General features: G+C 41.0%; 1 protein-coding gene across 2 annotated transcripts in view; it reads right to left on the bottom strand.

Annotated features, from left to right (window-relative positions):
• SLC12A7 (solute carrier family 12 member 7) overlaps positions 1-17,519 on the bottom strand; it is a 141,431-nt gene extending 123,912 nt beyond the window's left edge. For both annotated transcript variants that reach the window (XM_036754591.1, XM_036754600.1), the window contains exon 1: positions 17,192-17,519. In XM_036754591.1, the coding sequence (XP_036610486.1) occupies positions 17,192-17,378 (187 nt within the window). In that variant the 5' untranslated portion in view covers positions 17,379-17,519. The remainder of the gene's footprint in view (positions 1-17,191) is intronic.
• Positions 17,520-18,240: the final 721 nt, after the last annotated feature.

Raw genomic sequence — 18,240 nt, 5'->3', positions numbered from 1 at the left:
TAGGTCAGCACATCCTCTTCCCAGTAACACCCTCAAAAGGTTTGAAACAACACACTTTAAATTTTTAGTTAATTTAATTAATTGGATACGGTCGGTTGCTGGTTGTGTTTTGTTTTTTAATAGCAAGTAGACCACTGAGCTTCTCCCAGTGCATGAACCAGCCTGTGCCTTAGTAGAGATTCCTTATTAAATGGAAGGGGGTTAGTCGGAACAATAGTGGCCTGCTTCCTTTTTCATTGACAGATGTCACCATTCAAAGTCATTCCCTAGCAACTGCCAAACATTTCTCTGAGCCTCCTCCTCTAAAGAGTGTGAGAACCTTGGAAAACCAGCAAACTAAAGCCTTAAAAGGACCTTCTTGGGAAGAGGGAAGAAATTATTCAAAAGTGGCAAAACCCAAAAAGCAGCAATAAAATATTTGTTCAAAAACAAAGAAACATTAAGCAGCTACTTCTATACTGAATCTGAAGAAATTAACAGGAAAACCACCAATATTTAGGATATATTCTACCCATTTCTGAGAGTACTAATTACTGGGTCCAAAGGACATCTGAAAGACAAAAAACCTGAATACTTGCACATCTGAATCTGTTAGATATTTGAAAATTTTCTGAATTGGTCCCAAAGACAGAAGTTGCACAGTTCATTTATTCACCATAAAAAACTACATCAAAAACAGAACAATGGGATAGAGGAAAAGATCTTTCCACTATAAAAAAAAAATGGAAAGAATTAAGCCTCAACTACCATAAAGAATACTCCTTTGGGGAATGATGAAGACATTTCCCTCCTTGTGTTTACACATGCACATAAAACTAAATCCTTACCAATTTAAAAAAATAAAACTATTCAACATGTTTGATGCATAAAGTATGTTTTTTAAAAGATTCTTGATAACAAGTAAAAAAGAGCAAAGAAAGCAACCTTTCCACAACTCTAAATAACTATAACAAATTTTCTCCAAACATATTCCAAATACTCATGTAAATCATGTAATAAAATATCTTATTTAGATGGCATACCAAATAAAACAAAATCCAACCAAAATCTTAAAGTAGTAGTTAGAGTGAAACCTCAAAGACACTAAAAACTGTTAGTAAAATCACCAATTTCTAATCATGAAATACATTAAAAGCCAGACTACATAGCTGTTAAAACAAGACACATCACCCATAAAAAAAGTTTTCAAAAAAAGAGCTACTTACTAGGCCAGAAGGTCACTTAAAATATTCATAATCTCCATGCCAACAAGTCTTTCTTTGATATGGCTGCTTAATACCACTGGAGTTGTATGGGTCTAAGTTTCCAAATTAAGTGACGGAAAAAGTAACCATCATTGGACATCATCACCACTAACAAAAGCACCGTATATGGTACAAGTTCTTCCCAACCTCTTTAATCTTATTTTCATTCCCACCATATTCTACCTGCAGTAAAATGCTCACCAATTACATCACACCACTGGGCAACTACTCTCAGGACACAGGCCATAAGAGACAGAGATGAAAAGACGAATCTCCAATACAGCCTTCTCACTAACGCTTTTATTTTTCACCTTATCTATGTGAACCAGATCTCCTCACTGTACAACAAAGCTGTGGGAGTTTCCCACTTTTCTTAAAATAAATTAACTATGTCTATTCCATTTGCTCCCTTTCACATAATACTAATACCGTGTAAAAGAGAAATGATTAGGTAGCTCTCAGAGATATGATACCTATCACATAAGCAATAAACTTCTAGTCATCCAGAGTCTAAGATTCCAGAGCTGGTTGAGGCCATACTCCCCATATACCAAAACTATTGAGACTCTCCACTGGGCTAGGGTGGCGGACCCAACCTTTTCAGGCACCAGCCAAATTAATTATAATTTACACCATTATCTATATATATATGCTCTGATGCAGATAAGCAAAAGCTCCCATGCTAATTATTTAATATTTCCTGAACAACTTTGAATGACAGACTTCAATTCAACTAACTCATTAAATCAGCCATCCTAATGCCTAATTATCCAAGTTTCAGATCTTTACTATTGCAAAATAAATTAATGACTTACAAAAGCAGATATTGAAAAAAATTAAGAAATCAAATGTAAATTACAGATAATTGTCATTTATACTAAACACACTTAACTTTAAACTGAAAAAAACTAGAACTTTAAAAGAAAAAAGAGCAAAACAAAAAGTCCCACTTTGCTTGCATTACATAAACTTAGAGCTTATGGGTACAAACTAAATTATTTTCCCCCTTCCTATAAAAACCTATAAAAATTTAGTTGTTTTTGACAAAGTTAGAACTGGCTGAAGATCCCATGTAGCAACGTCCTTCTAATGTTACCATCACCAATACCAGCACCACTCGTTTCTATAGAGCTACCATGCTATGGTGGGCGAGCGGAAGTTTTAACTTTGAACCTGGAATTTTAAACCGTAACTTTCCTCCAAGGAGCTCTGGAGGACTCTGTGTACAACATGTCATTTGTCCTCACTCCAGCTGTGCTGAGATAGGGAAAAGACAGTTTATCAGAAAGTTTATCACTTTTAGCTAGGGTAAACTAAATTTTGACAAGGTCACCACTTGCCAAGGTCACACTTGAGTCCACCTGGGCTGAAGACCAACACTAGGGCTTCCTGCTCCCTATAGATGTTAATTATAACCAGAGAGCCAATTACAATAAGCCACAATGACTGTCTTCCTATGATACAGTAAAATGTCTATTAAAAAAGGAAACCCAGGGGGTAGCTAGGTGGCGCAGTCAGTAGAGCACCAGCCCTGGGGTCAAATCCTGAGTTCAAATCCAGCCTCAGACACTTGACACATGTACTAGCTGTGTGACCTTGGGCAAGTCACCTAACCCCAATTGCCCTGCCCCCCCCCAAAAAAAAGCAAAAAAAAAGAAAAAAGGAAACCCATCCTATACTCTAAGGAGATCAAAGAAAGAAAAGGACCTTTACTGATGATAATATTTATTAACAGCTCTTTTCAGAGTAATCGAAAAACTGGATACAACAACAAAATACTGTTTCACAGATAGGCCAAGACAATATAATAAAAATAACAATGCTATCTTAATTAACTTATTCAGTGCCATACTAAACTACCAAAGGATTATTTTTATAGATCTGGAAAAAATAAAAGCAAAATTGATCTGAGGTCAAGAATCAAATCTCAAGGGAAATTATGAAAAAAGTAAAAAGGAAGAAGAATTAGCTATACACAGAGAGAACAAACTATACCACAAAGCAGTAATCACAAAAAGACATGGTACTAGCTAAATAACAGAAAGGTTAATTACCAATAACAGATTAGGTATACACATACTGTTGTTGTTTGTCTTTCATTTGCCAAGAGGACCAGGGACATCACAAGGCGATGTCTTGATTTTCAAGTGAATTGGATTTAAGTGAGGGAGAGTTGCACAAAGTCATTAGTCTCACTCCCTCGTCCAGAGTCACTGAAGTCCAGAGGCAGGACAGAAGTCAGGAAGACCGCCCAGGATGCAGTAGATGACATTGCTATCCTCAATGCCTGACCAAACTCCAGGCACTCCACAGCACCTGCTTCAGGAGCCTTCATGGCTGTTGGAACAAATTGTTCTCATCTACCCATTCCACCAAGGGAAGGGAGTTTTCACATGCTTGGGGTAGACATCCCCCTAACTCACCTAGGGGTGTGAGGCCCATCAGTCACCCTCAACCTGGCTTAGCCCAGGGTGTGGCAACTGAGTATGGTATAGCTTCCTGGAAGTGGTGTACACAAAAAGAAGCAAATTAATATAGAAGCCTAGTATTCCATTACTACAAAGATGGTAATAGACATGTGATAATAACTTTTCACCAACTAGGGCCAGTTGCCAAAGAATATCCTCTTTTTAAAAACTGGAAGCTGGAAAAGTACTATCTATAATCAAAGAACATGAAAGAACAATTCTTCCCTTAAAAAGAGTTTGGCTAATTTTTCTAAAATATCTATGGACTTCCCCCCATTCCCACCCCCTGTAAATTCTAAGACCAAGACTTAAAAAAGTTAAAATGCCCTATTTAAAACTATTTATTAAGTATTAATTTGAAATCCTCAATGGCATATTCCAAGTCATAAATTTAATATCTATAACATAGTGTTTATTGATATGTTCACTAAAGAAGCCCAGAGGCTACTATGACAAGGTTCTTCCAGAAAACCTCTAGGCTAGGCACTGGGAGAAGAGGGTTTCATTTCCATATTCTGCCATGGATTTGCTGTATGATTTAACAAGTTGTTTCAGGTCTTAGCACAGTACCTGGAACATAGGAGACACTTTTAAAAAATACTACTTGACTTGACTTTGTCTCTCTGAGCTAATGAACCAAGGGATTATTGGAGTAAGAAATAAAAGCAGTGACTCATAAATGTTTTGGTGTAGAAGAAGCCTTCCAATATTGATTCAACCACCAATTAATTGTGAGCCACGTTCATAATTACCTTGACATGAGAGGGAGAATTTAGAGTTTGAAAAGTTTGACAACTGAGACATACAAGTTATCTGGGTTCAAAATCCAGTTCAGCTAACTTATTAAATGTATAACTTACAGCGAGTTACTTTTAACCCTTAAAATGAAATTGACTGCTGTCCTTTCCAGGCCTAACTTGTGATTTGAAATCTATACATAACTAAAACACTTTATATATTCTCCTCAGGTCCTTCTACCTAATAGAACAATATCTAAAGGTGCAAATTGAAGTAAATTGACTTCCTACACTTTGGATTGATTGAGAGTTGTGAGCACTAGAAATGTTTTAGTCACTGTTCAGTTATTTCAGTCGTGTTCAACTCTTCTTGACCCCATATGGGTTTTGTTTTATGGGGATTTCTTATATGAAGTTTTCTTGAAAAAAATACTACAGTGCTTTGCCATTTCCTTCCCTAACTAGAAAGGCAGACATATTCTAACTTAAGCTAATTTTTACAATGTCAAGCTTTCCCATTAGATTTTAAGCTCCATCAGGATGGGTGCCATATCTTATCTCTGAATATATCTCCCTGCCAAGAACAACACCTTAAGCATAGCATGTGCCCTTATGCTAGTTTGTGTTTTTGCCTTTCTTTGTATTCTCATCACTTAGCAAAGTGCCTGGCACATAGTGAGGACTTAATAAAGGCTGGGTGACTTGACTGTCATGGGAGGCAAATATCGAACTAAACTATGGTGGAGTATTTGTATGCTCGTAATCTTTACTCCTCGATAACACATGCCTCAAAATGAGGAAAATGTGTAGACCAAAAAAATCAAAATAAAATGAGCCCACATTCAAATCTAGAAATTAGGGGCAGCAAAGTGGCACAGCAGGTAGAGCCCTGGCCCTGGAGTCAGGAGGACCTGAGTTCAAATCTATCCTCAGACACTTGACACTTACTAGCTGTGTGAGCCCAGGCAGTCACTTAACCTCGAATACCTTGCCAAAAAAAAAAAAAAAAGCTATCAATGAGCAATTTTCAAAAAGAAAAATGCAAACTATCAACATACGAAAATGTTCTTCCAATCAATAATGAGAGAAATGCACGTTAAAATAACCCTGAGATTTCACCTCACAACTAAATTGGTCTAGAATAAAACTAAGAAAATATTGGATGGGCTGTGGCAAGACAGGCACACTAATACTCTGTTGGTGGAGTTTGGAATTTATACAAACATTCTGGGAAACAATTTTTGAGTTGAGAAAAGACACAAACTATTCAAACCCTCTGACCCAGGGACATCACCACTGAGCATATATCCCAAGGAGGCCAAGGATGGAGGAAGGATCCATATATTTATAACAGCTCTTGTGGGGGGGGGGGGTAGCCAAAAAATTAGAAGAAAATCAAAGAATGGTTAAACAAAATGTGGGATATGAATGTAATGGAACATTACTGCACCATGAGGAATTCAGAGAAACACAAGAGGATTTGTATGAACTGATAACAGAAGTAAACAGGAAAAAAAAATAAGACAATGACTACATTTGGCTATACTAATACACTTGTGGCACATGCCATCAGTTTTGGCAACTTTCAGCTGGTTTTACTTAAATGTTTTTAAATTGAGGGATTCACTGTGTAGGTGGGGGACATTTATATACATACATACATATAAATGACACGTAGAAAAAAGAAAAGCCTTGTTTTACAAAACAATCAAGGGGAATGAAAAGAAAGCTAAAATTTCTAAGAAAAGAACAGAAACATTAGACATTACTGGAGATTTAAAAGCACTGGGATCCAGGACATTATGGATTAATGTCATCTACATGACAGGGAAAGAGTGACGGATGGCAGAGGAGACAGACTGGTACAGAGGATACTTGAGGCAGAAAGACCAATTAAAAAGCCACTGAAATAAATCTAGTGTGAAGGCAATGAATGCCTAAATTAAAGTGATGGAATAGGGTGTTAGTAGGAGAGGTCAGGGGTGAAGAGATGTTACAGAAGAAGAAAGCAAGATTTGGCAACTAGATGGACTTGTGAGATGAAGGAGAGTGAGGAGCGGAAGCTAAAACCAATGTTATCGATCAAGCCTGTAACCTAGTTGAATAACATCTCCTTGCCACTGTTGAGTAAAGTGGCTTTTGAGGAAGGAAGAAGGAGGGAAGGAGAGAGAAGAGAGGGACGTAAAAATAGGAGGCAAGGGTTTAAATTCCCAACTCAGACACTTACCTGTGTGACCCTGAGTATGTCTCATCATCTCAAAGCTACAAAATGGGGATTATAATACTCACACTACCTACTTGTGGGCAGGCAAGGACTTTGTTGTGTTTGTCCTTCGTTCTCGAAGAGGACCATGATATCAGGGAAATGATGACATGACTTGCGGTTGACTTGGGTTTGAGTGAGGGAGGGCTGTGCAAGGTCACTGGCCTCACTTTCTCCTTCAGAGCCATCTGCATCCATTGGCCTTGATATTGACCATGACGACTAGAGATGGCCCAGGATACACTGGGAGACTCTGGCCCTTCAGCAAGGGCTTTACAAACATTATAGTACTACACATAAGCGAAAACAATTTTATAAAATAACTTATTCTGGAAAAACACATTATTAAAAAACCAATTTAGTCATACACTTTAACTCAGTCACAAGTGTCCCAAATAACCAAAACAGTTTTTATAAAGTTCATTCTGTAAAGGTTAGAATGATGGTAAAGGTAAGACCTGTTCTGAGCACTCACGGGGCGACATCAAAGCACAAGTAACGAACATAAGATTTTGGCCATTAGGTGGCCTTCACCAGCCGAGCTCTCAAGGTTTGGGGGCCAAGAGTGTCTGAAGTGTTTAAGTGAAGACAGTGTTTTGGGTTGTTTTCTTTTATTTTTTTAAGTATTCAAGCCACAACTGTTTTTCCATTTAGTAACCTCTCCAGCATTTCAGTGAGCCCCAGGTAAAAAACCAGCAGCACCTGTGTGAGAAATCAGTAATTACCCTATTTTACTTTCATAGTGCGCAAAAGAAACCTGGCCTGCACGTGATAAAGTAGCCAAAGGACTGTGCCTCTAACTAGTTTCTTACAAGGAATTCAATGGCCTGAAGCCCTACCAGACAATAAGCTTCTGGAGGGCAGTGACTATGTCTGATTTAGGAGTGTGATAAAGGCAAGGTAAGACTGGATGTGCTCACCCACAGCAGCAGTCACTCATCAACCATCCACAAGCACAAGCACAGAAGGAATGTTAAAGCTCAGAAGGTACATTCTTCTCCTCCATGCATCCTACCCTTCTGCCAACAGCCAGATTAAGTGACAGCACGATAAGTGTAGTGAGAAAATACACACACACACATGCACACTTACTTGAAATCAATTAACTATCTTTATAACTTCTGGCAAGTCATTTAAGCTTTCTCAGTTTCAATTTCCTCATCTGTAAAATGAGGGGCTAGTTCATCTTCAAGATCCCCTTCAACTCTAGATTTTCCATCCCCTGCCAATCCAAGTGTAAGAAGATTAAACAGCAGAAGAATCTGCACCTAGAGTTTGCAGAAAAGCGAGGGGAGCGCATCTTTATAAGAAGTCACCAAGCAGGCACATTGATGTATTACAGGTGGAGCTGGGGAATTTGGAATTACGCACAAGAAATTACTAAACAGTCATGCCCTTTAACCCAACTTTACCACTCCTCTGCTTATACTCAAAGAGAAGGGAAAAAGGGGAAAAACATTTGTAATAGTTCTTATGGCAGCAAAAAAAAAAAAAAAAAACAAAACGGAAATACCCATGAAATTGAAGAATAGTTGAATAAATTGTGGTATGTCAATTTAATGGAAGAATATTGTACAGTAAGAAATGCAGAAAAAAATGATTTCAAAGAGACAAAGAAATACTGGAATGTACTAATGAAGAGTGAAGTGAGCAGAACCAAATCAATTTATGCTTTTATATCAATATTATAACAATGAACATTTTTTAAAGGCTCTGATATGATAAATGATAACACTGAACTGACGAGGGAGAACACTACAGACCTCTTGACAGACGATGGATGACACGCAGGATGATGTTTCTTTTAGATGTGACCAATGTGTGAACCTTTTGCTTGGCTGTGCTTATTTAATACAGAGATTCTGTATTTCTTTCCCCCCACCCCCAGTTTTTTGTGGGAAGTTAAGATGGCGAAAAAAGAATGCCAGCAATTTTTTTAAAATCTTTAAATATTAAAAATAAAATACCGTCACCACCACAGCACAGGTGGTTTGCTTCCAAGTAACAGCATGCCCATCTGAGGCTAAGTACAGCATCATTCTACAAGGCTAGCTGGTTTTGAAGAGGTCATTATCAGAAACAGGCAAATACACCTTCTTAAAGGAATCCTGATGTAATAGAGTTGGCCTTTTGAGCGAAAAAAACCTGGGTTCAAAAGTCCCACTTGCCACATACTGGCTGTGAGGTGCTGGGCAATTCATTTGTCAGTACCCCAGGCAACAACTCTAAGACTTTAATAAAATTTCAAATAGTTGCTCATCTGCTCAAGTCTCTTCCCCAAGAGTTAACCTGTACCAATGAAATCACTGATAGAGACCAAACAACAACAAAACCACATTCCATTCCAAGTGTTTTATTCAGTTTCCAGGGGATAGCTCTTTATCTCAAAATGTTTTAAAAAGAGGCTCCAGTACAAAAAGGGCACTTTAAAATTACTTTGGTGGGAGATAAAGGGGGGTGGGGGGGGGGAGACAAGAACACACAAGCAGAAAGAAAGAGGCTTGAGATTCTGAAACTAAGGAAAGCTAATACCCTTGTGGAAATTTCCAGGCAGACATGAGAAGGGGTGGGGAGGGTAAGGGGCCAGGGAGGCGGGGGCAGAAAAGAAGAACTAGCTCAGTTTAGGTTAAACCACGTTGTCTACAGTAGAGATTCAAAATAATTCTAACATGGCTTATAGCAGTAGCCTGGTTCTCTTCAGACTGGCAGAAAAAGGCAGAACCACATCATGGAAAATCCTCCCAGATGCACAACAAGTCACAGGCAACTGTGACTGAACTTGTGAATTTTTAATCAATTCCTGTAATTCTCCCTAACCTGCAATCTTTCTAGGAGACAGATCCCTGTGTCCCCTGAGCATAGGGACAGAGAAGTCAGTACTGCAACCAGCCACACTTAAGTCTGCACAGGCTTGACAAGATATCCTTCAAAACAGTCTCTAAAAAACAATTAACTATAGATAGATTTGTTACGGAGAGAGCAAAGGGTGGAATGTGTGCTCCACAGAGTGCCAGTAATCTTGTATTCTATTAGTGGAGGAAAAAAACAACTGGGCACTGAGCATCTCCTGACAATGTAGTACTAACACCTTTCAGTCTAGAATTTCCATAATTAATAGAAATCGTGAAAGGTGGCATAACAGTGGACAGAAAGTAGGCTTCACCTAAGTTCAAGTCCCATGTCTGACACACATCACTGTGTGACCCTGGATATATAAATTGCTTAGCTTCTCAGTGCTCCAGGCCAAATAAAAAGGTATCCCTGCAGGCTGCAGACTGACTTAGAAAACCCAAAATTAACATTATGTTGTACTTTATTTTTATTTTGTGAAATATTTCCCAAGTATGTTTTAGTTTGGTTCAGTCAGCACTCTGGAGTTTCGTGAGCCTGGAGTTTGACCCCTCTGTTCTAGGCAGCCCTCTAAGATTATAAATTGCAGAAGGGTTGCCAATCTAAACTGGGAGAAGGGGTTTCCTATCCTGGGAACAGGTCTAGTCCCTAACCCCAATAATATTAAAATTCTAAATTCCACTAAAGATACAAACAAAAGATACACTCTGTGTCCTAGGAGAGGCAGGGTGATACAATGAGCAAAGCTCAGCCCTTAAAAGGGTCAGAAGGCCAGGCTGCTGTGCAACCTTAAGGAGGACAAGACCTCCTTCAAGTCTAGTTTCCTCAACTGTAAACTGGTGATAACAGACGCTACTTCCCAGGGTCAAAGGAGATAATATAGTAAAGCACCTTACAAACCTTCACACAATTTATCAGTAAACTATGGTTGCTCACAGTGCCATACGGATTGCTAGCCAACTCTAACTGCCCGTCAGTAAAGGGTCTTCGCAAATTTGTGTAATAGAATCTATGTTTGTATATAACGTGTATCTACATATATGTATCCATACATGTGTGTATGTTAAATACAGATATACCTATCAGGTAACCAGACTAGCCATGTGATCCTGGACAAGTCATTTAACCTTATTTACCTCCTAGAAGGAAAACCTCTCCACCATCTTTGCCAAGAAAACCCCAAATGTCGGGGCATAAAGAGTTGGACAGCAATAAAAAACACAATAATTAATTGAAGATTATTTGAGAATAAAGATTCTCTTAACAGATGCTCCTGAAGACAACTAGGTGGTGTACTGACTCAAGCCGACTGAGTCAGGAAGACCTGAGTTCAAATCTAGATTCAGTTTCCAGTTTTATGACTCTGGACTTAAATCTCTTAACCTCTTTTTGCTTCATTCAGTCTCCTCTTCGGTAAAATGGGGATAAGAATAGTAAGTACCTACCTCCAAGGGTAGTTGCAAAGATCAAATGAGATAACATTTGTAAAGCAGTGAGCGCATGGTGTGAGACAAATGTTAGCCATAGAAGATGATGATCCTTCTAAACAGAAATGCATCAAGTTGGGAATACCCCGAATGTAGCACTGTACTGATACATGCCTTAACAAGACAGTAAATATTCTTCAAGTCCTTATAGAAAGTGAATGTTAGTTCTAAGGGTTTATCAAATTGGGGGTGGGGGAGGAGGTTGAGAAGAGGAAAAAAAAATACCAAACTGCAGCCCCAAGCTGAAGGCAAAGTGCCACCATCAGGCATGCTCTGGTTGTGATGTTATCAGTTCTGGCAAGAATCCTCAGGTTATTAAATGGGAAGACTGACTTTATATAAAAGTACAGTACCTGACGACAAACCTACTTTTACTGCCTTGAAATGGTTACGCTGGGTCACAAAAAGTCTATTGGAAATGAACCAAATGAACTCTAATGTTCTTCCAGAACAAGTCAATGATTTTGTTTAAAGTCTGTCAGGCACGTGGATCTCAGGTAAGAACATCTGTGTCCCTTCCGAAGCCCAGCCTCACCTCTGCCCCTCCCATTCATATATTCAAAGTACACTGGGAAGCCATGGGCCTACGGAGGCTCTTTCTGCTCCTCCTCGATCTCCCTCACCAGAAGAGCTAGGTGAGACTGACAACCTTTAAGGCACGAGTTATTATGCAGCTGGGTGGTGCAGCGGATAGAGTTCCAGGCCTGGAATCTGAAAGACTCCTCCTTCCTGAGTTCAAGTCTGGCCTCAGCCCCTTACTAGCTGTGTGACTCTGGGCAAATCATTTAACTCTGCCTCACTTTCCTCATCTGTAGAATGAGCTAGAGAGGGGCAGCTAGGTGGCGCAGTCAGTAGAGCACCGGCCCTGGAGTCAGGAGGACCTGAGTTCAAATCCAGCCTCAGACACTTGACACAGGTACTAGCTGTGTGACCTTGGGCAAGTCACTTAACCCCAATTGCCCTGCCCAAAAAAAAAAAAAAAAAAGAGCTGGAGAAGGAAATGGCAAAGCACTCCAGTATCCCAGTATCTTTGCCAAGGAAACTCCAAATAGGGTCAGAGTCAGATATGACTGAAACAACCTAACAGCAACAACAAAAGCAGGAGTTCTTTTATCTATAAGTGTATTTCAATATAACTGGTTCCTTTCTTAATTTTTATGCATTTTAAGGCATTTTTTTCTGAGAAAGGGTCTATAGTGTCAAACTGTCAATATGGTCTGTGAAAAACAAAAAAGTTTTTAAAAATTTAAAATCCCCTGAGTAATCCAATGGTCCTCTACAGTGTGATAGTCTGCCTAGAACAAGCAGAGACTCCAAGGAAGTTGTAGGCTAAAAGATACTACTGTTCCCCCACTCCCAGTCCTTACCTGGTCTCTACTCACAATGAACTGACTGGCCCTGGGGACCTTAACCCACTCACAATTCACCCAAAATACTGAGAGCATGCTGGCAAAGTATGCACCAAATGGCATGTGAGGATTCAATAAACAAGCTAAGTGGGTCTGGAGCTCTGTCTGCTTTATGAAAAGGCCACCAGAAACATACAAAACAAAACAGCACACCCAAAATAGCAACCAACAAATGCTGAAATTCTCAAATGCAACTTAGAAGCCAGACCCCCTGCCTTTAAGCATGTAAATTCCAAACGTAACAAGACTTTTGGAAAAATAATATCTTCATAGCCGTCATTTCAGGATCTCCACACTATCGTTCAATCACTTTAAGATTTTTGTCCCCACTACGCCAAATAAATCACGTAGTATCAACTTATGCCAATATTGAGCCACATAAAAGTCCACGTTCTCGGTTTGTTCCGTGGCCAAACAAGGATTGAGTTCATACTAAAAATGAACACTTAAAAAAATCATTTAAAAAATACCATTTATATAAAAAGGTAGCCTGAAATTCTCCATCCTCCACAACACAATTAAAAAAAATACTGCAAAAAGCCAAAGGTGTAAATATTTTACCAGAACTTGGGATTCCCAAAGACAACGTCTGCTCGGCTCAGGTGGTACAGAGCGTTACTGTTTTAAGCTAATAAATGTCCTAAAAACACTAAGCCAATAGAAAGAAAACCTGTTCATAGATCATAGACTAAGAGCTCGAAGGAATCTTGCTTGATATTGTATAGTTAAACCACACAGCAGTAAATTCAACCCTTTAAAGACTAAAAAAGAGACTGGAACCAAGGAAGAGGCATAGTATTGAATAGAAAATGGAAAATAGAGATACCAGTGATGAGATGCAATGTATGAACTGGTAAAATGGAAATAAAGCACTGAATCTGGAGGGAAGATGTAACAACTACCTGTGGGACCCTGAACAAGATATTTAACCCTCTCTGAGTCTTAGTTTCCTCCGCTTTAAATTGAGGAAGTAATACTAAGTGATCACAGGTCTCTCTTCTGCATGTTAAAAAAAAATGATGGAACTGGGTAACTACTTCCAGTTCTAAACCCCTGCTCCTTCAAACTCTGAATTGTAAAATTCATGATTTATGAAAGGCCCTAAAGCAACTCTCCAACTTCAGATCAAAGAAATTTTCTGGTTTTCTAGAAATACTGAACAATAATGACAGCAAATGAATCACTTTTCCTCTCACAGTTTTCACTGCAAAGGCATTATCCAGGATCCCAAGGGTTGTTAAATAGGCTGAACAGAAAACTAAAATGTTTTTAATCATAGCAAAATGCAATTCAAATCACAAGAACGTTTATTTTGTCTAATTTGTACCAAAGGATATCATGACAGAATAACATATTCCCTCGTTGTGGAGAACTTAATGTAATAGGTGAGAAAGGGATAAATCTGATGCAAAGGTACAACAGAATGAGATTAGGCTTCTTTGCCCTTGAGGCGTTAAGAAATTTGTAATAACACAGATCACTTTCAGCTGGGGGTGGGAGGAAGGAGAGGAATCTGGGAAGGCTTTATAGAAGTGTCCTTGGAAGTGTTTTGAAGAAAGATTTCCAATGGGTGGAAATGGGATGGGAGTATATTCCAAACAAGATATAGCTTATGTGAATGCACAGAGCCCAGAGAGGGCAGAAAGAGACTGGAAAACACCAAGTATGACTACGGTGATTCTCAAATGCCTGACTCAAGAGTTTGCATGTTATCCTATCAGTGATGGGGAGCCACTGAAGGTTTTCATATCAGGGCAACCGTAGGGCAATCTTTGCAACCGGAAGATTATATTGGTAGCAAGGGTGGATGGATTAGGAGGAGTGAAAATGTAGACTGGGAGTTTATTAAATTTTTCCCTGTACAATTTTAATGAATGCCTGAGTTGGGAAGGGGTGGGGGCGGGCAGTGTGGTAGTGTGAACAGAGTGCAATGGATGAAAGATGGTAGAGGAAAAATCAACATAATAGACACCTGATTGATATGGTGAGAAAAATGGTCTTGTGATCCAGAGGCTTAAATCCTGGGTGACAAGGCAGGTGCAGAACATTTGGGAGGGGATATGGGAGAAGGGGAAGAAAAGAAGGAAAACTGAGTTCATTTTGGACATGCCGAGTTCAAGCTATAGGCAGAATAAACCAGCGGATATGTCCAATAGGGCAGGTGGAGATGCAGGACTGGAGCATTTAGGAATTATCCAGAAAAAAGTGATAGGCTGCCCTCCAGAAGAATACCAAAGCTAAGAGAGTAAGATCAAGGGGATAGAAGGATACAGGATAGAAAAGGTCAAAGGACAAAGGCAACTTCTCAAAACATAATTTATGTGACTGAAAACCTTCTTGCTATATAGACTACTGACATCTTTAATTGACTGAAAACTGAAAGGGACCTTAGATTTTCTAATTCAACTGTCTTTTCATAGTTAATGATAATAAACTGACATTTAAATAGTGCTTTGCAGTTTTCTATGGAGCTTTACCTAAACTGCCTCATTTTAGCCTCACAATAACACTGGGTGCTATTCTTACTCCCAAATGACAACTGAAGAAACTAACGGAGAGAAAGGTTAAGTGATTTGTCCAGGGTTACACAGATAACATAAGTCCAGCACTCTATCCAAGAGGTTTAATGACTTGACAGGTTACATAGGTAGCATAACTAGATTTGAACTCGGGTCCTTTGACTAAATCCAGCATTTTATCCCTTGGATGACAATATGGGGATTTAAAACACTTGGGGAAAAAAAGTTCAGATTCCACAGCTGGAATCTCCTTACATTGGTCATTACAAAAATATGGAAGTTCCGGGGTAGCTAGGTGGTGCAGTGAGTAGAGCACCGACCCTAGAGTCAGGAGGACTTGAGTTCAAATGCGATCTCAGACACTTGACATATGTACTAGCTGTGTGACCTTGGGCAAGTCACTTAACCCCAACTGCCCTACCAAAAAACAAACCCAAAAAAAAACCAACAACAAAAAAATTTCTCTATAAAAAAAATGGAAGTTCCTCAGCAGAAAACAAAAACAAAACTTAAAAGTGTTTTGCAGAGTGGCCAAAGTATTCTGAGAAGAAACACAGACAAAGGGAAATGGAAACTTAAGTTTTGGTTCATATGCTGATGAACAACTATGTAAATATCACCTATCTTCTGATAAATTAAAACATACCTCCACCAACAGATTCCATTATTTTCTCAAAAAAACTCAGGTCCTGCTTGCCTTATTCTTGCACCTTGCTTCATCTTATTAAGCTATAAAACACATCCTTCTCTGAAGGTTCTGCTTGATCCGCTTGGGTATATGAAAATGTTCTTTCTTATAGTTAAGTCGCTTAAGAAGCAGGTAAAGGAAAAGGAATCTAGCCTAGACCCAAAAAGTAGAAAAATGAAAGGGCTTTGGGAAGAGAGGAGTGTGGCAAGGGACTGGAGAGATTAAAGAGAGAAAAGGGAACCAAGACTTTAGTAAGGGGAAAAGCTCAACAATACTGGGCAGGACACTGGATTAGGAGTCAGGAGACTTGGCTTTGTATCCCATCTCTGCCACTTAAAATTGTGTGACAAAGGACAAATAATGTGACCTATCTGGGCCTCAGTAGTGGACTAGCCCAACTTTAAGATTTCTTATCTCTCTTAAGTCTTCTACCAGATCCCAAATCTCATAGGGCTGTGAAAACTGTTAGGAAACTACCCTTCCTACTACCAGCTGGATAAATGTCTTTGCTTTCCCAGGCATCATATCCCCATTTGTAAAAAAAGAGGTTGGACTAGATAGCCTCTAACATCCCTTCCAGTTCCAGTTAGAAGATTCTGTGATATCCCTATAAGTGATGAGTTAATTACTGTCCCAAACTCCACAAACTGTCTAAGTTGGAGAAGACCCAGTAGCAAAAAAGAGCTAGGCGAAAACCTGGAGTGAAGGGGAGGGTGGTAGTGGAAGAAAACATAACACAGATGCTAGGAGTCAAGGCCAGGATACTTCCTAGGAAGGAGGGGCAGCACGGATAAGCATGCTCTCTCTGTGGCAAGGAAATCCCATCCTTCCTTTTTCCAATTGATAGCAGTTCGGTCAAGGTCGCATGATGTGGAAAAAATTAGCTGCGAAGGCAAATGACTCTTTCCACCCATTTTCCATGATAATTGCCCAACAACCCCTCTCCCCATCATATCACCACTTACAGGGTAACTTAACCCTATACCCAACGCACCAACCAAAGGGCACAAGGCGGGAAGGGACCTTCCTACCCTGACACTTTTTTTTGTTCCTTCGGCCCCTTCCCGCACCTCCCAGCTTCTCATTGTGCCCCAACTCCGGCACCCCAAAGGGTTCTCCACCCAGGCTGATATTCCGGGTCCCCAAGGACAACCGTACGGCTCTCCCGTCCCAACCCCCACCGTCCCTTCAGCTCTCCGGCTCCCACCCTCAGCAGCCAGAAACAAAGCCCAAAATGACCCAAAGGAAGAGGGATGGCGACAAAGACTGCCCAGTCTCCAGGGCGACGACCCAAGCCCCGGGGCACGCCAGCGCCTTCTCTTCCGTCTTTGTCCCGGCTCAGGTACACACTCGGTCTCCGCGAGTCTCCTCCCTCTGCACCGCCCCAGCCCGGGCCAGGAACTTGGAAATCAGTTCACCTCGCAGCCGGACCCAGGGGCCGGGCTGGGGCTGCTGGACTACCGTGGGGTGGAGGGCACGGCAACGCGGGGACGTCTTCCCATCGGACGCCTCCTTCTCTTACTCACCCAGGATCTCGGAGCTGCATTCCGGCGGCTCCGGGCTAGGCGCGGGCTGGAGCTTCGGGGAAACCTCCGGCTCCGGAGGCGACAGCGGCTGCCGCTCCTGCTCTTCCCCCGGTGCCCCGGGATTCCCGGGGCCGTCCGCGGCGTCTCCCTGCGCCTCCACGGGCACCACGGTGAAATTCGTGGGCATCGTGCCCCCGGACTATGCTGCCCTCGCTCTTCCTTCTCCTCCCGGGCTTCGGAGGTGCGCGCCAGCGATGGCTCCGAGCTCAGTCCGTGGAGTCGCGCTGTGCCCTGCCGCTGCCGCCGCCGCTCCTGCTGCACTCTCAGCCTCCTCCCGGGCCAGAGTAAGAGTTGGGCTCCCTTAGCTACAGGCTCTCACGTGAGGGCCATTTCCTTATTTGGGGGGATGGGCGGGGGCGGAGTGCTGCAGGCAGCCCCCGCCACCTCCCTTCCCGCCAGCCCGCCCTCCCTCCAATCTAGTCCCACATGACATCACCTGCCAGCAGCAAGTGGCTGCTGTCTAGTTTTTTCTAGCTTTCCCGGACGGCCGGGCACCTCCCACTTTATTTATAAAAAGGAAAGTTTGTTGTGCGAGGACGCCAAGGGACTTGAAGGAGGAAGGGAAGAACTCTAGAGGAGTTGTGTTCCACACAGGTGAATGGTACTGCCCTGCCCTCGTATAAAGAAGGGTCGTCTCCTGGAACCTCGCCGCTGTTTAAACAATAACTTCTGCCGTCTTCTCATTTTAGCATTTTTAGGGCTTATTCTTTGATTTAACAAGCAATTATTAAAGACTCACCACTTGCATTCCTAGCTTCAAGGCTCAGCAACAGCCCCAACCTTTCGCAAGAAGTCCTCAATCTTAAGGTCTTTGCTCCCTGTCAATATCGTTTTAGTACGTGGGGATCCGCATACTGTCCTGCCGATCACACAGAGAGCTCTGTGAGAGCAAGAATTATTTTTTTGCTCAACTTTGTATCCCCAGGGCTTAGCACAGTGCCTGGCACATAGTAGATGCCTAATAAATTCTGAAGAAGGAAATGGCAAAC

The sequence above is a fragment of the Trichosurus vulpecula genome, chromosome 1 (assembly GCF_011100635.1).
Source record: "Trichosurus vulpecula isolate mTriVul1 chromosome 1, mTriVul1.pri, whole genome shotgun sequence".
NCBI classification, from domain to species: Eukaryota; Metazoa; Chordata; class Mammalia; order Diprotodontia; family Phalangeridae; genus Trichosurus; species Trichosurus vulpecula.
The sequence above is the reverse complement of the archived record's forward strand: the minus strand, read 5'-3'. Positions and strand labels throughout refer to the sequence as shown.